At 38.9% G+C, this 23927-nt stretch overlaps 1 protein-coding gene across 1 annotated transcript; it reads right to left on the bottom strand.

Moving 5' to 3' along the window:
• Window positions 1-1262: 1262 nt before the first annotated feature.
• DDX43 (DEAD-box helicase 43) lies at window positions 1263-22312 on the bottom strand. The gene is made up of 17 exons (XM_075087087.1): window positions 21973-22312; window positions 21266-21321; window positions 20753-20885; window positions 19253-19360; window positions 18587-18668; window positions 16679-16835; window positions 16481-16599; window positions 16104-16214; window positions 14830-14971; window positions 11212-11312; window positions 10348-10435; window positions 8247-8374; window positions 7520-7629; window positions 6665-6803; window positions 5794-5881; window positions 2274-2408; window positions 1263-1924 (listed from the first exon to the last, which is right to left on the bottom strand). Exons 1-16 carry the CDS (start codon window positions 22310-22312, stop codon window positions 2301-2303), a joined length of 2010 nt encoding a protein of 669 aa, XP_074943188.1. The 3' UTR covers window positions 1263-1924; window positions 2274-2300.
• Between the last annotated feature and the right edge of the window lie 1615 nt (window positions 22313-23927).

Here is a 23927-nt window from a genome sequence, read left to right as displayed (position 1 = left end):
TCCAAAATGCACTCTTGCTTTCAAAAGAAAAAAAAGTCACTGGAGTTAATTTGAGAGTCACCAGATCAACTGGGTGGATGAAGACCTTTTGCAGAGGACAATCACCAGCAACAGTGAGCAGAGCATGGTATCAAAACAATATGAAGCTCCTGAAGTAACTCATCTTTTCTGAGTCTTCAGAATTGCTTTGGAAATTAGTCTTTTCAGTGGACTTTGGTCAGGAAGCCATCACTACCTGATGTGCTGCAAGAGTTAAAGTTATGGTGCCAGTGAGCATTTGCGTGAGGAATCTTGTAGGAAGAAATGCAACTTCAACCCATACCAATGTCGTGGTTCAGCCTCAGCTGGCAACTGAACACCACACAGCCGCTCACTCACTCCTCCCCCAACCCTGTGGGATGGGGAAGAGAATCGGACGAGCAAAAGAACTTGTGGGTTGAGATAAGCACAGTTTAATGATTACAATAAAATGATAATAATAGTACCAATGATTATGATAATAATGACAACAATGTTAATATAATAAAATGGAAAAGGAAGGGAAAGCGAAAAAAGGAAAAAAAACCCACGGAAACACAAACGATACAACCGCTCACCACACGCTGCCCGACCCCGAGTGCAATTGCTCCCTCCCCTCCCCCGGCCAGCCCCTCCCAGGTAGCATACTGGGCATGACGTTACGCGATATGGAATATCCCTTTGGTCAGTTTGAATCCGCTCTCTTAGCTGTGCCCCCTCCCCTCCCAGCTTCTTGTGCACCCAGCAGAGCCTGGGAAGCTAGAAATGTCCTTGACTAGTACAAGCACTACCCAGCAACAGCCCAAAACATCTGTGTGTTATCTCAACAGGTTTTTTTCCATGCTAATTTCAAAGCACAGCACTATACCAGCTAGAGTGAAGAAAATTAACTCCATCCCAGCTAAAACCATGACAACCAAGAAGGAAGAGGTTCCTCGTGAAAGCTTATCAAAACCAAAATGTGGCATGGACCTGACATTCTTGGAATCAGAATTCAGCTCAATTTTTCTTATGTTGAGGAGTGTTAGGAAAAATTAAGAATTATTATATTTCCTATTATTAAAATTGTACAGGTGGCAAACACAACATTTGGGAGCTGCTGTGCTGTAAGTAAATACATCTTTTGCTTTTTCTTAAAGAAGCCATTTTCAGCCAACCTTTTGAAGGCCAAGTATCCTACTGGCTTAAATAATGCCCAGATTTCGCCTTGATTATGAGCAAATAAAAACCACAGAAGGCCAGAAGAACATTTAGAGAATAATTTTACTACAATATTCTCATCTCACTAGACTCAATTTTACATTTACTCATATGACACATGAGTCAACACAAGTTCAGACCAAGCATCAAATGAAGGAATGGCTCCTTCCCACGTATCTTCCAAAGAGTGAAAATGTTCCCCATTATCATTGGCAGTCTGTGTGACAGAACCTGACATCCCAATGTAAAATTTGAATCAGCTTCATCTGAAAGAAATAAAAGCTGACCTTCAAAAGTATTTTTCTTCATGACGTTGTTAACATTTCTCTAGTAAACTGTTTTTCTTCCTTAAGCCAGAAAATTACGTCCATGAGAACAGAAGTAGAAGCTGTTTTTTTTCCCCAGTCACCCACGAACACATTTCTTGTTATGCTCTCCTCCATTAGGGGGAAATGCAGACTTCTCTCAAAAAACACAACACCTTGAGACACAAGTCTTAACAAAAATGACTACAATTAAAAAAAACCCTAAAACTTGCTTCAGCAAACATCAGTTACTGCAAACAGAGCAGTTTTCAAATAACTAAGTTATCCTTGGAAATACTTCTGCATGCCACTGGCAGATGTGGTGTATATATATCAATGCAGAAGTACAGTATTTTTAAGCCACACTGACAAACATTGCTTACATTTGCTAATCCAGTTCTCTGAAAATAAAAGGAAAAATTATATTTTACATTTATATATTAATACTGCATTTAACTAAGACAAAAAACCAACCCAAACAAACCCACAATACTTGTTTTTAACCAGTAGATATGGCTGTAAGTTATGCATATCACACAAGAAAAAAAAAGAAATTATCACTTCAGAAAAATTAAGTGTCCAAGCACAAAACTGGATTTATTTCTATATAAAGTTAATCTAGTTTTCTTTTCTAGACCACTTTTTAAACTGCATTTTATTTAAATGAGACAGGTACAGAAAACAATCAACCGAGAAAAGAAGCTTCTAAATTCAAGCCCATAGATGCTAACACTATCCATAATCACTTACTTTGTTTCAATAACTTCAAGGGATTAGTTATTTTGAGGGCTTTCTCTGAGGTCTCCGTATATCCTTTTCCATTTCTTTTCTGATTTGAAATTGTTTGTATCTTTCTGCCATTGCAATAAGCTCATTAGGAACTACCTGATAAGAAAGCACCACAAGAACAAGGTCAGTTTTAAATCTAAACTTCTAGACTCTGCTTTACAAAAATGCTATTGATCTGTATGTTCCCAGATTTGATTTTGTTATTTATCTGGCTCCTATCACTTTGCGGATTGTCTTTTCTGCAGACATGGATAAAGAAATCTTTTTACATAAAAATCATACTGAAATATGCTGAAGATGAATCAGCAGAGTGTCCCTGGATCTTCAATTACATTTGTATGCTAGTATCACCATATCTGATGACAACATAAAACCATCTAATTAAAACATTTGTATTTCAGATAGATATATATCTTTCAGTGATAATGAATAGCTGGAAAATGCCCAATGTCATTAAAAGGTTATACCATACTCTATACGTTTGGATGTTACATTATTACGATTGATATTAAATTCCTTTTGGAAGTCTTCAGAGCCTCTGAAGAGAAACTTTGGTACTTAAAAGAAAGCACTGCCATAGGAAAGGTTCTCACGTGGATAAAAGAAAGCTAAAAGGCAAGAAAAGAAGGGCAGAGGAAAGTGGTCAGTTCTTCCACCACTGGGAGGTCACAAGACCACCTTACTGCAGTGCCTTCTGGCATGTTTGTAATTACGTGGAAAAGGAGGTGAATAGTATCATCAGTGCACTTTGTCACCTCAGAGTTACTCACGCGCATAAGGATTGAGGCCAGATACAAAGAATTACAGACAGACTTTATTAGGTTGAGTGACACTGATGGCTGAATGAAAGAAAAACCCCATATACCATTCTTACAGATCACGCAAAGGCAGTGTCCAACACGTCGTCTTAAACCAGATCAGGTATAACACAGACATTAACACAATGCTTTCTGAAAAAAGCAGTACAGGCGACTACTATCAGAGGATGTTTTAGATCACTTATCTATCCAAACCAGCCTGCTTCAACAATCTGCTACAACACGTAGCCACACAGCAGGTAGAAGATATCCAGTCCAGAATCAGTTTCCTGATCAGCATGGAGAGCAAGCTTCTGCAGTGAGTGTGAGCATGGTATTAACATGATTGCTCAACCTCTGTGGTTTGTCCACGTGCAAACAAATTTAAATACTGTTAAGTCTCCTTAGAATTTCCTAGACCTGGCAATGCTCTAACAGGTGAGGAATGCAGCCATACCAAGCTGCATTCCTCCAGTTTCAACTTTTGTCAGGCTTTATAGTTCAACACTGCTTGCCATTTGTTACCAACTTGTGAAGCAACTTCTCCTTAAGCTGGGACAAGTGTCAGCTCGCTAGTGTATATTTTACGTGCTGAATTGCTCTTACTGGTAAACAACTGCCCTGGCCGTCAGGAGTCCACAGAACAGGATGCCTATGGAACAGTCTATTCTGCTGAAGTTTTAGACATTGTTTAAAAATAGAGTAAAAAATGATGCATTTCTCTGGCTGAAAGTCACTATAGACTTGTATCAGTAGGACAGAAGTCATGAGACAAAGTTAGTTTTCGGTTGAAACACTGGATGATTTCCTTCCTCAGAATCACACCAGATCCTCTCCTACAGCATGAAGCAGAATTTATCCCAACTAAAATTGCAAGTTTCTTGCAAGAGGGGTTTTTGAGCAGGCACAAGAAGAGAGTGGGAAGAAGCCAGGATATGGAACATAAAAACCTCAGCTGAGGTAATATCCAGCATCTAGTAGCTTGTTGAGATTTTTGCATGGACAATCTGTGTATCTGTTAAACATATGAGCTGGGTATGGTAGTCCAAATGAGAAAACACAAAAGGATAGATGCCGTAATTTATATGTAACACTCTTCTTGGTACTACAGAGATCACAGGTATTACAGAGATCAGAGACCCACCTGGATCCCTAATATATCTGCCATGCTTCGTAATAAGCTTACATGTAAAGATTTCTGTATGATGCTGCAGGGATCTTGTGTTGTGCCTGTTTTTCTTTAGGGAGATGACCTGTACATTCAAACCCATGGAAAACATCTGGCTAACAAAAGCACCTTACTTGTTCCGAAACGGAACTATTCTGAACACCCAGACCATGTTTTCAGTTGCTCTCCCTTCCCTTTTACATGATGTTTTAAGGCTGAAGTAATGGTATTTTCATTGTCATAAGGAAAAATAAACAAACCCTGCCCGTACAGATACTTCCCTTCTACCAGCTACAACTAAAAGTTTGAGAATAGTGTTGTGACTAACAGCTACCCTTGAAAGTAAGGATGCTCCTTTCTCTTCTGAACTCAGACCTGTTCCCAGTTGAACTATCACACATTAAAATGTTTGGGAACTTCGCAGTCTGCAGTAGGACACAAGGCATGGAGGTAACAGCTGACTCAAAATAGAGAACAAGGCACCTCTAGTGTCATCTTATATTTTCTACAAAACAAAAACCCTCAACCAACCCCAAACCAAACAAAAAAAACTGACCCAAAAAACAACCAGCAAACCCCACCCAAATCCTGCAACTGTAAGAAATCATGAGGGGACAACTCTTGGTTGGGTTTGTTTTTTTTTTTCCTCCTTCTTCAAAAGCATCTTCTCAGGTTTGCAGTAAGTGGCATAACATCTTTCAAAGAGTTGTAAACCAGAAGATTTATGTGAAGTTCTAATTAAAGGTTTGAAGTTTGATTAAGCATCCACAATAACAACCACAGGTCCTAGGGAAATTTGGAGCCAAACTCCCATCCCTCCCCCGAACTTCCCCCCCCCCCCCCCCCCCCCCCCCAATTTTAAAAATTTCAACTCGAGTCAGGGCATGAACTGGGAATTCACTATAAGTCAGGCCTAATACTGTTGCTTGTTACAGCAAAAAACCAGCAACAGAATTGTCTGTGGCTTTTCAGATATGGTAGCAAGAAAAAAAAAGTTTCTTTGAAATAAACAAATCACATTCTAGTCCTATTTCCTGTACTATTTACAAACATCTGTAAGAAAGAAAGCTTGGAAAAGTACATGCAGATATCACAACTGCCAGATACAATAAACTGATAAATAGTTGAGCTTCTTCTGACAGAAATATTGTTAATATTTACACTATTAAAAAAGAACATTGGTACATACATCCAGAAGTGAAATACAAATGGAATAAAATACTATGAAATAAAATAGATCCTATTATTCCTGTGTAGACCTCTGTGTGCACATGTTAGCTACTTTTTCTTTGGACCTGGAAGGCTTTTATAAAGTTCCCAGTTCTTTTCTGGGACTCATCTGTAAGATAAAATACAGGTAAGGACATCCAGGACAAGACACTTAAGTACGTATTTTTTCCCTGAGACACTAAAAACACTCACCAAGAACGGTTTAAGTAGGTTTAGACCCTTGTGAACTGTTTCAGGTGGTAACCCAGACCCGATATAAACCTTACCCAGTCAGATGTACTCTTACTTGATTTGCTCTTTCCAGAATTTCAATCAGCTCAGATGCCACCCTCCAATCATTCTTGGTGACAAGCGTTACTGCCTCCCCAGTACGTCTGAACAAGGAATGAAATTACTGTTGATCTTCAAAACAACAGCTGCTAGGCTTTTCCTACTGATCTGTACAGTAATACATTGTACTACAGGGAATATTATTGGACTGGTAGATAAAACTGGCTTGAGTATTTACTATGCACATGACAAAGCAACTTTTCATAAAGATCAGAATATGGCAATTCACCTAAAATGGAGCAAAAGCACAAGTAATTTAGTCTTTTAGACAATAACCCTAGCATAAAGACAACATATTTAAGTATAAAGAGACATATATTCATATCATGATTAAAATAAACACATAATAATCACATTTGTGCCAACCTGGGAAAGCAGCATTCAAAAGTCCTAACACCAAATTACACCACAATGATAGGCTGAAAACTTTGAATTTATATGTTTTTTCCCCCCCAATGGGCCATCTAGGAAGCTAAATGATTCAGCAGCTCATGAAGAGACAAACAAGGAAGTAACATTTCAGAATATCTACACAGAAGTTGTTTTCAACTGTAATTCTTCCCCACATTTAAACGGGCTTTCAAATATCCATCATTCCCATCCAATTCAATGAAATAACAGAAATGTAGAAAGCTCGTTTGCCTTAAACAGTGAACTGATTTCAAAGTATAAAGCAGTGTGTTATTATCTAAAACATATTTTGATAGACTCGCGCATCTTTGCTCCCCGACTCCACCTCACCTGTACCTCTAGCATTTGACAAGAGAAACACCTATGCAGTGCATAAAATATTGACAATATATTACTATTTTCTTGCAAACACTTACCCTGCTCTTCCAGTACGACCTACTCTATGAACATATTCTTCAATGTTGCGAGGGAAGTCAAAGTTAAAGACATGAGTAACGTCATGCACATCAAGGCCACGGGATGCTAAGTCAGTAGCCACCAGTATTCTGACTTTGCCTAAAATAAGTACAAGAGCGAGAAGGGGAGTTTATGGAACGAACAGAAAATATACTCCAGTCCATTGGTTTTCTAGTGTATAATGCACTTAATACATAAAGGAAAAATATGCTTGTTGGACATCACACTGAGTTAGCTTCAAATACAAGGTGCTAGGTGAGCACTCAAAACGTCATTTTACAATCATTTGTATTTCACAAGTAGAACAGTGGGGTGCATGACAAGAAAGAAACATGCCTAGCTGTTATAAAGAGTCTGTGAAAAGAGCAAAACTTCAACAACTATATTCTCAGCTGGTATCCTTATCGTAGGACTATTCTTTGTTTTATTAGCATGCGATCACATAACCCCAAAATATAACCCTACTGGCATAATCAAGAGCAAAACTGTTTCACTGAAAGCACCGTGATTTGACACTTAAATTTCCTGATCTGTAGACTAACACAACATTGACTTTTCCACAGAAATTTCAAAAATAAAATAAGCCTTACATTATTTAACCTATCAACATTCCAAATTTTATTGAAGAGCAATCTCTTTGTTTGCTGGTTCTTTTGTTTGTCAAATTAACAAAGTGAACATATCATTCTGAGCTCTTCAATTTTTTCATTTCTATGGTACTGAAGAGACATGGCACTTACAAATAGACAAAGTTCTACACAAGACAAGCTTTAAAAACCAGCGCTAAATGAACCAGTACTTAGGTACAAAAGTACCTTTCTTGAAGTCATCTAAAGCCTGTTCTCGATCACACTGTTCCCTGTTACCATGAAGGGACTGTACTGGAATTCCTTGAAGGCCAAAGTCGCTTGCTAAGTCATCAGCTCTAGGATGAAATAAATCAATGCTTCTTAAAAAGAAAGGGAAAGTTTAAAAAAAAAAAAAAGTGCAGCACCTAGATTTAGATCCAAAGGATAACAACATGACAAAAAGCTAGATGTGTGCTTAAGGGCAAAACTCTGCCTAGGTCAGCTGATATTTATTATGCAACAGTAGGAAAGCAAGACTATTCCCCACATAAATGTTTGCTTTTATTTATTTATAGGAGAAATAATAGATTATTTTGTTGTGTTTTTCACTCAAAAAGCTCAGGTATGGTGTAATGACTACCCCCACTACCAACCAGGTCTTGTATGCACCAGCGGCGTACGCAAGTAAACAGTACATCATATTAAATGTATCCCCAACAATCTTAACATCTACTGTAAAACAATTTTAACATCTTCTCTAACTGTGGAAAACTGTGATTTACCACCACCACCAATGATATTAAAAAGGATACAAACTACCAGTCAGTCTGGATAAATAAATAAATACTACTACCAGTACATTGTTGACAAGAGCTGTTAGACATGGTAATTAATTATTCTGTGAACTAAGAAACTATCCATTATTTCCGTTAGAAAAAATGAACAGGTGTAATACTGGGAAGTGATTACATACGTAAGTTTTTTTCCCACAAAAATGATGACCTTATCTTTTGGCTTCATAGAGTCAATGAAGTATTGCATGAAAGCTCTCTTTTCCTCCTCAGCGATAACAATAACTCTCTGTTCTACCGTATTTACTGCCTGTTAAACAGCAAAAAAAAAGATGTTAAGTAGAAACAGATTAAAATAATATTTTTCTGTTAATTCACATATTACAATATTATAAAACCAGTAATATGATACCATGAAAAACTATTTAAAACCAAAATATATATCCGTTTGGAGTTCAAACAATGCAGATGTATTTGTTGTTTCTTAGTTGCTTTAGGAGAATAGTAAAAATTTAAGCTGTTTGCCAAATCATGTATTTGCAGACATTTAGGGACTAGCAGACTAGCAGGATGAAATAAATATTCCTAATATTAGTGAAAAATCAGATCAAACTACTTTGAGTATATTTTATGTTAATCCAGAGCAAATTAGAGCAGTGCCAGTCTTACTCAAAAGGACAAGCTTTTAAAGAAGATTCTGTAATTTATTTGAAATGATCCGTTCTGCCTGATTCTTCCAACAGTTTGACAATAAAAACTTTACTCCATTATATTTAAGTTTGCCATAGAATGTCTAAGGTATACTGCCTATACAGTATAAAGGCCTAGACATTCACATGGCCCTGCTTCATAATCTGGTGGCAAAGGTTGAAGAGTCAATCAAGTACATAGAAAGACTCTCTGTCCACATGGGAATCCTCCTCTCTCCCCACCCCCTCAAGGTCACCTCTTTAATTAAGAGCAGCTCCTATAAAAGAAATGAACTTTGACAGAAGCATAGGGCAACGAAGCTGGTGAAGGGTCTGGAGAACAAGTCTTCTGAGGAGCAGCTGAGGGAACTGGCTTTGTTTAGCCTGGAGGAGGCTGAGCGGAGACCTTATCGCTCTCTACAACTACCTGAAAGGAGGTTGTAGTGAGGTGGGGGTTGATCTCTTCTCCCAAATAGCAAGTGATAGGATGAGAGGAAATGGCATCAGGTTGTGTCAGGTGAGGTTTAGATTGGATAGTAGGAAAAAATGTCTTTACTGAAAGAGTGGTCAGGCATTGGAACAGGCTGCTCAGAGAGGTGGTGGAGTCACCATGCCTGGAGGTGTTAAAAAAAAAAACTGTAGATGTGGCACTTCAGGGCACGGTTTAGGAGACACAGTGATGTTGGGTTGATGGTTGGACTTGATGATATTAGAGATCTTTTCCAATCCTAATAATTCTATGATTCTAGTCTATGGTAGTTCTGAACAGAAGAGATGAAAAGTATGTTTTCGCCCCACTTCTACCTAAAAGTGTATTGGATACTGAATTTCCTCATTCCCTATCACTAAAAAAGTGGAACTGAAAGGAAAGTTTCACAGTTTAAGAACTGAACTCAAAGCAATCTCTAGACCCAGATGCGGAGATCATGGAAGTGCTACTATTTCTGTAAATTCTGCTGGTGCCAACTGAATTCTGCTGGTGCCAGCTACACATAGCTGCACTGGCATGACAAGTATGCAACTACATCTACATATTAGAAGTTCTGGACTTTAAAGACTAAACTCCTCCCGGAGTTTAGTGGAGAGCTTCCACTCTCTTTGAGAAAGCAGCAGTTAAGAAACACAGATCCAGAGAGAGAGCTATACATGTTAGGAAGACCACCTTCAGAAGGAAAAGTAAGGAACAAGAACCTGCTGAACAGAAGTGAAGGCTGCAAAAACAAGGGTTCAGGCAAGAACACATGGCACTGCGAAGTACAATATTCAGACTTCAATTTGATTGATATCTGTTGCTTGCAACATCTACTGAAGATTTAGGAATTAAGGACCTTGTACAGAAACATAAGTGGAAAAGAACTTTTTCTTTTAGTTATTTCTGAACTTTTAATTAAGCTTTAAAAGAATAATAAGGAGCTGTTTCTTTGAAAGCTTGGACTGATTTTAAAGTGACATGCATTTACTTACCTATAGTTACAAGCAAAATATTTCCTGGTTTAACTGTAGATTCTTCTCCCAAAGGAAAGGGTTGTGGGGAAAGAGAGAACAGAAAAACTTACTGCTAAGTCAAGAGTGCCAAAAGAACAGAAAAACTTACTGCTAAGTCAAGAGTGCCAACATATACAATCATGGGATTTTTCAAATAGGATTTTGCTAGGCGACGAACACCATCAGGCCAAGTAGCACTAAAAAGGAAGTGAAGAGGAAAACACACACATGAGAACAGAGAGCAAAATCTTCTCTAATTCATTAATTTAATTACATTCTTTTTTCTCTCTTATACACCAGTGAAACACAGAGTATGCAATAACAGTAGTGCACTGATATAACATTCAGAAATAATCTTAAAAAGTTAATTAGTAAAGAGCACTCAAACTTTAAAGACATCTTTCTAAGTTAAAAAGTACAGGCAACAGTTATGGAGCCTTTCTGATGAAGCCAGAAGTGAGTTTAGTAGTGAAACGATACCTAAAAGCAAGCTTCTAGTCTGTTTTTATCTCAAAACAGCTCTAATGCAAAATAGGATAACAAAATTATTTTTGAGATATTCTATTGTTAAGCTCCCAAAAGATGCACAATTTCAAAATCAAGCCAGGTACAGACTAGCACAGATATTGATGAGATGATTAGAATAAACGTTTGGTCCCAGATGGGGAAGTGGAAGTTGGCATTTCAAATTGATATGGCAAATTCTAGCACTCCCAGGATACCTTCCTTTTTGGGTAGAACTCGGTTGCTTTTATAGCTGATGCAAAACATCAGAAAAGGGGTAAGAAATGAAAATAAAGTTGTCAAATGACTCATTAGAACTGACTAGACAGAATTAGAAAGAAAACTGATGCTGTTCCCATTTAGGCTAGTCAAAGTTTTAATAAAACTGACATATTTGTTTTGAAGTTAACTTGTTCAGTAACCTTACCTTTACAGCGTTCAAGTACATAGCACTATTATGTTTACATACCTTGTCATAATAGTTTGTCTGTCAGGCCGTACGTCTATTAGGATCTTCATTATCTGAGGTTCAAATCCCATATCCAACATTCTGTCAGCCTCATCTAAAACCTGCTCAAAATAAGGTTATTTATTGTGTCTAATTCCTTAGAAAAGGGTTTCAGCAAGACATTACATAGCAGACCATTTTAATGGTAACAATTTTAATTGTAGAATCCATTTCATAATGTATTGCAAAACCTGTTCAACTTCTATTTCACCTCTTCAATGTCCTTGAAGCTTTTTAACTTAGTAATACATTTGCAGGCAGCACAAGAAAATCCACAGCACCTTTAAGAGCACTTAAAATCAATGAAGAAGAAACAACTGTTTGTTTGGTTTAGTATTTTGGTTTGTACCTAAAATTAAGCACAGAATTAAAAACAAAACAAACCAACCAACCAACCCAAAAACCCCAGCAAAACCAAAACCAACCAAACTGGAGGGAGGACCCCACAAAACACACTTTCAATAAGAAATGTTTAATAATTTAAAGGGGAAAATCTCATTTCTACCTTGTTACAGACCTCATACCAGACCAAAACATCAATTATCAATTTAGTTCCTCATTACAAGTAGGAAAAAAGCCAGAATGTACATTCTGGCTCACACTAGGACACCACAGAACTCCCAGCGCTCAAACTTGTTTCATCGGGTAAAACAAAAAAACCAAAGGAGAACAAGTGAGCTGAAGATCTGATACAGCTATTTGGAACTGATTTTTTTCTAATACACAAGCACACCTGAGACTCTGAAAACGTTCACATACAAAGGAAGAAGGCTGCCACCCAAGCCTGATTTTTCTCCTTTAATCTTCAAATAGAGTTTATATAAATCAAAGTTATATGGATCATGCTTTTAAGTATTGACATTTTCTAGTCACTTATCTGGAAACATAAGACTTTCATAATAATCCCCTTCTACTGTCCTGATTTTGCTGTTCTACTCTTTTCAGATTTTTTTCTATTAAAGGTTTTTGGTACATTATCTATGTAAATATCTGAAATAACAAATTGTCAACTGAGAGACAGAATTCTATTTCTTGACTTAATTCTCCGTATTTTCAAAAGACTCATGGAGATTTCATTAACTACTTGGATTCTAATACAATGGCAAGGCTGAACCACCACTAATTTTGTATACAGAGTTGGCTACTACACCCCTTTCAGCAGCAGAAGCTTTCTAAGCTATTAAGCACACTAGTACTTAGCTGGAAAGGGAAGAGAAAGCATGTGTGTATTAGATGGATCAGAGCAGCTGAATTTTATTTTCCTTACTTCTGATAGCTGCTTAATAAAGAATAAAGGCTGTAATAGATTTAAGATAGATATTAGCACTACTTTTTCAAAATGCTTCATAGCCAGGTCCTGGTTTATAAGCTAAATCTCCCTCCAGCTGACATTATCTTAGATTTCTTGTTATCTATACATATCTACTTGTTTGTAAATTTTATTTCAGTTCTATTTCTTGGCAAGAAATTCTTACAAGCCAGTTCTCCATGAGAAAATTATTTCCTCTGTTTTAAATTACTTATTGGTAAGTTTTACACTATTTTTTTCTTATTTAAAGAATCAAAGGACTACTCCAATCTATATGTTCTATATCCTACTTCATGATTATATATTTTTTTAATATATTCTTTCCCCTAAATGCTTGCCAATTATTCATGCACAACTCCAATTCCCTTGCTTCTGCTTAATAAGCATAAGGTCAAAAGAAAAAAAGCCCTCGGATTACTGATGAAGTACTGATTTACACTGAACACAGCAAAACAAACAGCAATCTTCAAATAACCTGTATTGTAAACAATGAAAAGGCCATACAACAGAGTTCCCCAGTCTTTCTTCTGAAACCATGAAAAACAGCAGCCTATCTTGAATAAATAGGTTCCTAAAAATCTGAATCAAGACTGCAACTAAGTTGATGGTTCTGTGAAGGCAAGACGACAAATTCCCTGCCTCCAATTCGCCTTCTGTACAGTGTATATAATTAACTCTGTTAGAGTTTGGCTTTTTGTTTAAAAAAAACCCAAACAAACAAACAATTGTATCCCAGTCTCTGACCTTGGAAGACCTTTGGTAAACAATTATATCACACCAGCAAACAATAGTGTACTTTGGGTGCATTTACAAGACTTATCAATATCTTTAAATGAAAACTGTAAATGAAGCTCTTCAGTGAAGAGCATTCTTCATCCAAGGTATTAAAGTTGAAATCTAATACCCCTCTTTTTTTCTCCGAAATAAGGCTGCAAGATTAAATTACTTGTTGGCTGAGTGAAGCTGTGGAAACAGAAAGCATCTTATATATTAAAAAGTGCAAGAAACTGCAAGGAAAAATATATGGTAACATTAAAAAAAATAGAATTTTGGATGTCTAACTTTTCATATGGGACCTAAAGAAGCATTTCCAGAAAGTCTGAGGCATGAGACATTAACCACTTTGCAAAACATGGTCCTTGCACTGGTTTCAATCTTCTGAAAATATTTAAAAGCTAGCACTACAACAAATGGTTTTCTCCTGCTTTACATCATATTCTTCAATTTGATAGCTAATTCGTTTTAGTAATGTCATACTATAGCATATCCTGCACATACTGAAACATCTAATCTTGGTTAGGTACATATTCTTTACTTTACAGAGCAGTGTGTGCTTGTAGTTTAACCATACTTCACCTTGGTAGAGAAAGATTACTGATGTTCCTGTAGTTCTCAGAGAGGAGATTTTCAAGCCTTCCCCCCCCCCCCCCCCGCCCCCGTTTCGCAATTACATGTTACTCTTCTACATGAGGCTACTCTCCTGTTTTTTAATAATATTCTTTTCTTCCAGATAACCCAATTTCCAATGATGCTACACCACCATTGCCTTTCCAGTACGCTCACAACTATCACCTAGAATTGGAGCTAACTTGTTAAAGCATAATGAGTGTTTAACCCTTAGAAGGCAGGGGGCGTGGAGATAAGGGAGGGAAAGCAGGCCAAATTGGCAAACTAGGCAACAAGTCACCAGTTACACAGAGAACTCAAACAATTTAAATATATGGAAGTATTTTACAAAATAGCAATGGTTTTAAGTGTCCAGCACAGCAAAAGGCAAGCATGAAATGAAGACATAAGGATTCATAACAATGTTCACGTGGCTATTTTCCCACTGAGATCAAAAGAAAGTCAGTCACCCAAACATTTAAATATCTCTTTGCAACTCTGGTGCTTACTGCACAGGTTCTTATTAGAACTTTGTCATTGGTAACCTTTAAAGACAAGACAACTTGGGAAAGGCATTTCATCCATTAATAACTGATCTTGACAAAATGAACTTTAAAACAGCAAGCATTACTAATATGAGATAATTTCACATATTTAAAATGCTTACTGTGCTAGAAGCCTATTTTATTTTTTCACTAGGGAATATTCCACATCTGCAATGCAATTATGGTAAGTGTGAGCATCCCTCCAACACCAATCTCAGCATTAAGATGTATTGTAATGAAGACTTAAAAAGTTTAAAGGCATCTTCATCGAAGCTCAAGTTCACACTAAGCCAACCATTTCTGAACTGGTGCATTACTCATTCCATATCAGCTACTTGCCAAATATGTTATGCTCTTCAAATTTATGAAGTTGTTCATTTGAAGATCATTCAGTCTGCCAGGAGTAGCAATAACAATATCCACACCTTTGGTAACCACGTCTATCTGTCCTTTTCGGTCCCCACCACCATATATGCAAATACTGAAAAATAAAATGTTTTATGGAAGCAGCGTATTAAGGTTCAACTAAAGTCAATCTTTTTCAAATAAACACCACCATGTTGATTCATTTTAAAAAGTATCATCTGGTATTACCAAGACAAATACAGTAAGTGTGACTGACAGTATCACAGTATATAATGACTTAACACTGGATGATACCCCCTCAACAGTTGACCAATAGCTTTCTGCTGAAATTGCAGTGAAAGTAATAATGAAAAGAAGGAAGATAGCTATTAAGCTACGAGTATGTTTTGGGTTGTTCTGAAAATAGTCACAGTAAAAATAGATGAACGTATGACAGGATGCATGATTTTTCTAAACAGTACCATCAAAAGTCAGATGCTTTTCCCTCAAAAAAAATCCACACACTTGATAAGGTATTAGGCTTACACACAAATGTAACACACACTGTAAAACTCCCTATTATTTTTGGGAAGGATGCAGAATGTACGTTTCAGTATTTGATAACTACAAGACTAATTCTGAAGGCTATACAAAATTACCAGGGAGCCCTAAAACTCTTTTAGAGTACAGTAATGTATGTTTAATAGCTCAACGACCTACACTCTCAGCAGGTTTCTGGATGAAACCAAATTGGGATGGGTCAATACACTAGAGGGCTAGGCTGTTACACAGAAGGATCACAAAAGGCTAGAGAAATGGGCTGACGGGAATCCCATGAAGCTTAACAAAAGCAAAGATGGGTATGGAATTACCCCAAGATGGCCAAGAAGATGGAGTGCCTGATGTGAGAAGCTGGTGACCAGGGTTTTTCAGCCTGAAGAGAAGGCGGCTCAGGGAGATCTTACTGCGGCCTACAGCTACCTAACAGCAAGGTGCCAAGAAGACACAGCCAGACTCTTCTCAGCTCTCCACACAGAAGAACAAGAAACTACAGATGAATCTACAATACAGAGAACTCCAACTACATAAGATATAGATTTTTCACTATGTGAGTAATCAAAATAGATGTTCTAAAAACTGGGAAAATACAAACTCTGCATTTACTACATTCCCCTCCCCTCTTAGCAAATGCAATTATTTCAGTAGGTGAATTAAGCCACAAGTGGTAGGAAAAAAAATTACTTGACAAAAAGTGAGAGTAAGATTACCTTTTAATTCCTTTGTACGTGTACTTCAAACACTCTGCCTCTACTTGAAGTGCCAGTTCTCGAGTGGGAGCAAGGACTAACATTCCTGGCCCCCCACGCTGATCTTTGGATCTGCAATAAACCACCTTTAGAATGCAGGCAAATAAACCCAGGCAGAGTCCATAACATCTGACACCAAAGATTTTTATACTGTTGTAGACTTTCACAGTACACTGCTCCTAACAGAATCTATGGTGACAAGTTTGGTTGTTATTCCACCAGCTTTATAATTCTTTTGCAATTCACTATTTATTATATTCTTTACTAGAAAACCATCACATGGGGGAAGGGGTTAATATCCACAGCTAAAAAAAGTCAGACACGTGAGCAGTCCTTACATTGGTTGTGAAGTCAAGTGAATGAATCCAGGCATTAAGTATGCTAATGTCTTCCCGGTACCAGTCTGTGCTATACCAATAAGATCAATTCCTTGGAGTATGATTGGCCATGCCTGGGACTAACATAAAACAACAAAATACATACATGTACTTTTCTCTTAAGCTTCAGCTAAAGAGTCCTCAAAATTGAAGAAGTACCTGAATTGGTGTAGGTTTTTGAAAACCAACTTTTCTTATATTAGCCATAATGTCAGGATAATGCTCAAACACATCTTCGAATTTACAAACAGGATTGGGAATGCAGCGCTTTTCACCTTCTTTTAAGTCATCACAAATTATATTATTATTTTCTTTCCTGTACAGAATTAAAGAAATGCAATTGCTTTACAGTCACATTACATGAAAAGGTAGAGCTGACACAAAAGACTGTCTGTCTAGGTTTGGGGTTTGGTTTTTAGGTTTGGTGGTTTGTTGTTTTTTTGGTTTTTTTTTTTTTTTGAGTTTTGGTTTTGGGTTTGTTTTTTTTTTTGTTAATTCCTGAAAGAACAAAAAACAAGTTCAGGCTCTTGGAAGAGACTTGTAACTATTCTTCTAACTTTTAAGAAAGCCTTACTACAGAAATGCTTCTCCTGGAGGCATCAATTACCATTCTTTCTTAAGAATGACTAATTTGAAGTTATATAGGGATATTAATATAAACTGCAGTCCTGTCATATCAGACATCAATTATACTCTATTACAAATTAAATAACTGTGACAAGTCTTTAAACCTAAAGACAACCTAGAACTCATAGGAATGGATTGGACTTATTTGTCAGAGCCCTATGTTCTGACAAAAACCTTCCTGAAATACGTTCGGAGCAGCTCCCTGGATGCTCTAGAAAATACAAACAAACAGTTTAGAAGAACATATGTGACCAGTAAGACAACCTCCAAAAAACCAAAACACCACCAACCCCACCAGAAACCACACCACCCAAAAACCAGAAAACAAAACCCAAAACACAACCACAGACACAAAAAGCTACACGAGAACTGAGGTTCTGAGGCTATCTCTGATTAAGAGGTATTAATATGTGTAAGGAGTTTATCTTCATTCCAGTCTTTTATTCTTCTGAACATTCCATTCAGCAAAGAGTTTTACTTCAGGTGGGGTGTGGGCTAGGGAAAGAATGGGTAATTCAAGCTCTCCTCATGTTTACAAAAACAATATTTTTTCAATTACTTTTTCTTCCTTAAAGCAAACAGATTAGACGAAAAAGGAAAAACAGCCCTTTATCACACAAGTGCTATTCCTCAACATATACTCTGACCCTACAGAACAATGTTTTGTTGCTCTAACAAAACACACATACACATACTTTAAGGAAACATGTCAATCCCATGCTTCGCTCACTGCAGCAAGGTTCCTCTGATGGGCATGCAAAAGAAAAGACACAGCATGCAAAAAGAAAAGTAATAAAAGGTAACACTCAAGAAGGTTCACCAACCTCACCAGAACTACTGAAAAGGGTTGAAACTAATACCAGGGACTGAACATAACCACTACAAACAGATGATCTGCTCTTCTTGCAGAGTAATGATGAGACTGATGGATCAAAATGAACAGATAGAGTTAACTGGGGCATGTACTCACCAGGACGTACTTGTAAAGACAAGATAGACAGATAGGAAGACAACAGTAATAGAGGTTAAGAATTGTTTTGAAGGTGGTATTTGACTAAAATATATGGGGGGAAAATTGGCAGCCAAGAGGTATTCAACATGTGAGCAATAATATTTGGAAGGACCTAGAAAACACAAACATACTGTCTCACGAAATGCAAAGAAACAGCCAATGAACTGTCTTGATTTTTTCACTTCTGAAAGTCAACTAGATCAAACAATTTTAGAGAAGCAGTTAATTCCTAATTTTCCAAGCAACTAATGCTATTTCATCTGCTAGTTATGGTTTGATTCCTAAGAAACAGTTCCTAAGACCACTTAGTTATTACAAGACCCTAACATCAATGCTTCTGCCTCAGTATTTCATCTCCCACTTTCTGGGCTTTATACCTTAGTAGTTATTTTTGCCAAGCAGATGATTCCCTATAGGAATGATCTTACCGCCACAATTCCACTTCTTCTTGTGACATAGATGCAGTCCTTGATGATTCTTTATAGAAGTTTTTCTCAATTGGAGGCAAGTCTTAATCAGAAAAAGTAAACTTGAGTCAGTAAGAAATGCTACAGATTCAGGATAAGTCTGTTGAAGCTTAAGATGGAAATTCCAAAACCCAGACTGTGCCCTGTACCTAGGAGACTACTCAAAAGCAGTGGAAGACTACTATTGTTCATGTACAAGACGAAGGTGGAGACAAACACTTAAGTATCTGCAAAAGAACCACTTCTCCACATTTCAAGTCCTAAAGTAATTTCTACTAACTTATAATATGTATTTATATATACACATATAACTATACTGTATTCATAGATAGTATAATATTCAACAATTCTCGTATTTTTGTTGTGGCCACATACAAAACAACGGCATTTTCAAAGGGTGAAGTCAAAATAACAATTGAGTATTAAGTTTAAATATTCACACAGCAACTACAGTGTCCTCTGTGACCACGCTGAGAAATGCTGACATGGTCACTTCACTGCAAATATTTAACAGATTTGGACACTGAAATACTCAGTCTTCTCAAAGGAAAAATTAAAAGCATTTAAGCATTCCACAGATTTATCGTATGAAGACAAGTACCATACAATAAAAATTTTAAAACTAACCTGCCCACTTCATAGCTTCATATTTAGCTTTGTTTTCTCGAAGAGAGACCCAGTCAATCACTGATCTCTTTGGCTTATTTTCAGGCTTGATATCATCCAAGGTTTTTCCTGCAGAGTTGGTACCAAAATGCTGCTGTTTGACAGAATCTGTTGGAGGGTGGGGGAGACCCCGCCCATCAAAACACACACCTTATTTTCTTTTTCTGTTGTAAGGCCTCTTATGTGATTTTAAATAGACATGAAGTGTTTAAATAGAAAATTCTTTCCTAGGTCTTATCCTGAAACATTGATAAAACCTGTATAAATCCTGTTCTAATTAAAAAAAAAGAAGCATGTCAACATTTTTAGCTACTTAAAGTAGTGACAGGTTCCAAAATGCTGCTCCTCCATCTATAAATAAGGCTTGTTGTGCAGCAGGCTTTTGAAAAACTTGTGAACCCAGTAGATATGAAGACAGAAAGCTTTATTTTTAACAGTTACAAGAGCAAGGTTTACTTCTAAAGCATCCAACATCAGCACAATAAAGTCTCATTGTAGTTATACTCTCTACCTCTTTTTTGATGAGTTTAACACTTCTTAAGGAAGAAAGGTTTTACATTCATGATTTAATGGCAACACCATTATGCATCAGTGGAAAAGCAGGAAACACGGGTAAAATACAGTCACACATACTAAGGAAGTGTTAACTATTTCTAGCCTCTTGAAACATACTCAACCACCTTCTGGGGCACTTCTAAAATCAAAACTCACAACTGCTCCATTCCTTATTCTAACACTGGAACACAACTCTCTAATCCCTTTTTCCTCAACAGTGCCTCAGATCAACTATGATGGATGTTGTATGTGCTCCCAATGACTTTTTACACAGGCAAACGAGACAAATACCAATAACATAAGCAGCATCTCAACATACATATTCATTACTTATATATCCCTGTAACAAAGTTAACACAATAAAGCCTAGTAAAGTGAGGCACGATGTGCAACATCAAATCTTAAATGCTAACTTCCCATGAAAGTAGTAAGAAGTCAGCATCCTCCATGCTATAATCACAGAATCACAGGTTGGAAGGGACCTCAGGGATCAATCAGTAAATGCTTGCTTTACAGACTACATTTATAAAAGCTTATTGAATTTTAATACTACACAGATAACACATAAAACTTTAATTAGAACCGATACTTGTATTTTGGGGGAATCCGACTGATAATGCAAGAAACCAAGTAGTATAAGATTCTGCATTCATTAAAATTGTTGAAAATGCATAGGAAAAGATTTTCAAAGAAGTCAGGCAGTTTGAGAGGGGAAAACTGTTCATAGCTGGGAAAGGAGGATGTCTAGGTATTTCTGTTTTAAGGAAGCATGCCGCTGTCCAAGAACAAAGTGAAAGTTAGCTGAAGTTGGTAAAGTATTAAAAATATAGTAACACTCCAGCAAACCAGCAAGTATATGGAAAGACAATACACACTTTATTTTTCCACCAAACCCACATTTCTTACCTTTCTCAGTCCTCCCTCTAACGTAGTTTTGTCCAGATCTTGTAACAGCATCATCAATCAACATCTTGGCTTTGTTTTGCACAGCAACGTTGCCAAAAATCTTTACTTCAGCTTCATAGGTTCCTTTTATAATCTATGTTCATAAAACCTTATTGAGTTTTTTTTATTACAGCAAAGACACATATTATATAAGAATATATACTGAAAACAGTCTTTGATTTTTTTTTTCTGAATTTGAACTTCTCAGGAAAAGGCCCTTTAATTCCCTACCTAAAAGAGAGGGAAATTAATGCATACTTGGGGGAGGAATCAGGAAGCTTTTCCTACTCTCACATACCGGTCAAATTACACCCTCAATTCCACTTCCTTTTTACCAATTCTTCTAAAAGAGTAGAATTATTACAGCTGTTGCAACACCCTTCAACTTGCTGCAGTAACTCTGGTTTGCATGGAAGCAAAACCAAGCATGTTCCCAACAGAGTCCAGGCCTGGATGACACAAAACAGATGGTACCTTTATCCTGGAACCCGAAGAATCCTCAAGTTCTCTTATTTTAGTTCCACCCCGACCTGTTATAATGATACACTGTGGTTATTACAGCGGTTTAGGCCAAACCATCAAAAAATTACATATTTTAAGTATTTTGTTTGTGATCAAAACCTAAGACATTTGTATTAGTGCATGCACTAATAAATAATAAAAAAAATAATAAAAGAACTTGTGACACCAAACTTGGAAAATGCAGGTAGCTTTTTGGGCAATTAACCAAACGCAAGGTGCGTGTGTGGTAGGGAGGCACCGCAGTTGAAGGGATGGAGCAGCAAAGCCAGCTCAAGAGAGACCCACCCTTCCTCCACATGGCTAGAGGGGCTTCAGCCCACTTGCAGACTGCTGGCCACGAGAAACAGGCATCAACACAACTACTGTGGGGAGGAAAAGCTCAGCGGCCCTGGCGAGCGGGAGGGCTCCGCTCTTCTCTCCATACTCTGCAGAAGCATCCTGCCATCCCCAGGCAAGGAAGATGCGAGGGGATCACGAGGGGCTGGGGAGACGGAAGGCAGCACTGCACCTCTCCGGGGCAGAGAGACGGGCAGGGGCCCACACGAACAAACCTCTCCGCGCCCGGGTCCTTCTCGCCCTCCCCCACCCACTCCTCACCTCAGCGGGCCGAGCACCCCGGCCCGGGGGGAGCTGTGGGGGTGTGGTGCGGTCCTGATTACCTATGAGAGCCCCGACCAGCGCGCTATCGAGGTGGAAGCTGAGGGGCGCCACGGCGTCCTGAGCTTGGCCGGCGGCGCCTCGGGGCGGCCGCACGCGCGCAGCCTCTCCCGGTCCTCCCCGCCTCTCCCTGGCGCCCCAGGGCTCCCGCTCCTCCTCTCCAGGGCAGCCCGCCGCCTCCCGCCGCCACTCGGCGGCCCTTTCCCCCCCGCCGCCCTCTACAAAGGCGCGGCTCTGCGAAACGGTCGCTGGCGGCTGCCACAGACGCCCAGCGGCGGCAGATGATGGCGGCCGACTCGGCGCACCAGCATCCTCGTCGCTGCTCGCCTCCCAGTCAGACATGGCGGCACCCGCATCCGGCTCCGTGGCCCATGCGGCGGGCTTTGCCGCGCCTTAGCCTAAGGGCGCGCTGATTGGCCAGGGCCGCCCGCCCTCTCTAAGCCGTGATTGGCGGGCTCGGCGAGGCCGCGCGGGTGTGGGACAACCTCTGGCCTCTCCGCCCAAGGCCAAGCCCAAAGCCAAGCCCGAGCCCAAGGCCAAGGCCAAGGCCAAGCCCAAGCCCAAGCCCGAAGCAGTGCTCACATCCCCACTACACACAGCTTTTGGGGCCGGGACCACAGTGTCCTGAGTTCTCCCCTCTCCATTCTCACCTCGCCCTGCTGCCTCCTCCCCTGACGGCCTCGGCACAGCCCAGGGTGGGCTCCACTCAGGAGCAGGAGGCTGTGGTTTAGGATGGGAGGGGCAAGAACTTGGTCCTGAACGTGTGGGAAGCCCTCGAAGTCTGTGGGGTGGGGAGGGTGAAGCCAGGCAGCCTCAAGGGGCCGCTGAGGAGTGAGGGTGGCAGTGAGTAATTCTGCTGCGTGTCTAGGCTCGTGTCATGCTGATAAATTGTGGTCTGAATTTTTTAGGGAAGTCTTAATATTTAATCTCAAATTAAGCTTTTATGATACCTTAATGAGATTTTAGTATGACTGAATGTACTAAAGCTGCTAAAATACTGGAAACAGGATCACAGAACGGCTGGGGTTGGAATGAACTTATGGAGGTCACCTTGTCCAACCCCCTTCTCAAGCAGGGTCACCGAGAGCCAGTTGCCCAGGACCATGTCCAGGTGCCTTCTGAATATCTCCAAGGATGGAGACTACACAACTGCTCTGGGCAACCTGTGCTAGTGCTCAATCACCCTCACATTAAAAAAGTAGAAATAAAAAAGCCTAAGGAAAAACTACCACACACTCCCCTTCAGTTATGTTGAAAATCTGCTAAATGATTGAGGGTTTAAATTTCCCTTTTAGGCACAGTCTTCTATTCCTACTGTAAAGAGCTGAATGGTGAACATATATATATGTCTTCATAGATGGAGATTTCTGTCTGTGCCTGACCATTGTGATCAGTGGGGTACCACAACAGGAAAAACTTGACACTGCAGTCTTTTGACCCTTCCCTACTATCTCTATGTACACATGAAGCAAGACCAACCGGTTTTAGAGAAGAATAGTATGCATATGTTTGCCCTTTTTCCTGTCCTGTGTTTTTTCTTAGGCAGAGCTTGGCAGTGTTCATGTAGCCTCTGGGTACAAATGGCTGCATGGAAAATCTGCCTTTCTGGAGACTTTAAATTTCAATATTTAAGATGATGTATGTCAGAGATGTAGGGGGCCACCTGTCCTGGCTGTGTCCCCCCCCATTATCACCACTGTTTCCAGCACAAATCCAAAACATAGCCCCATGCTGGCTACTACGAAGAAATTTAACTCTATGTTAGCTGAAACCAGGACAATATGGAAGTATCTAGCTCTGATTTTGAAGCCTCCATGGAGGCAGTAACTTCACCACAAGAACAGGCTCTCTATATTCAATACTTTACACTCAAATACTAAAGCTTATCTTCAGCAGGACTAGAGGAAGAGCTTAGTGGGGAAAGAAGGCTGTAGGTTTGGTGCAGTAGCATTCTAGA

The sequence above is a fragment of the Phalacrocorax aristotelis genome, chromosome 3, assembly GCF_949628215.1.
Source record: "Phalacrocorax aristotelis chromosome 3, bGulAri2.1, whole genome shotgun sequence".
NCBI classification, from domain to species: domain Eukaryota; kingdom Metazoa; phylum Chordata; class Aves; order Suliformes; family Phalacrocoracidae; genus Phalacrocorax; species Phalacrocorax aristotelis.
Note: the sequence above shows the minus strand (reverse complement) of the source record. Positions and strands in the feature narration are given on the sequence as shown.

What these genes read in the sequence shown, in the direction of transcription:
- DDX43 (XM_075087087.1), bottom strand. Translation starts at nt 22,312, where the DNA reads ATGTCTGACTGGGAGGCGAGCAGCGACGAGGATGCTGGTGCGCCGAGT. An exon ending in TGAAGAGCATAACATATTTG is followed by an intron (nt 11,313 to 14,829) that starts GCAAGTAGCTGA and finishes TATTTTGAGCAG; the next exon opens with GTTTTAGATGAGGCTGACAG. An exon ending in TTGGCACTCTTGACTTAGCA is followed by an intron (nt 8,375 to 10,347) that starts GTAAGTTTTTCT and finishes GCTGTTTAACAG; the next exon opens with GCAGTAAATACGGTAGAACA.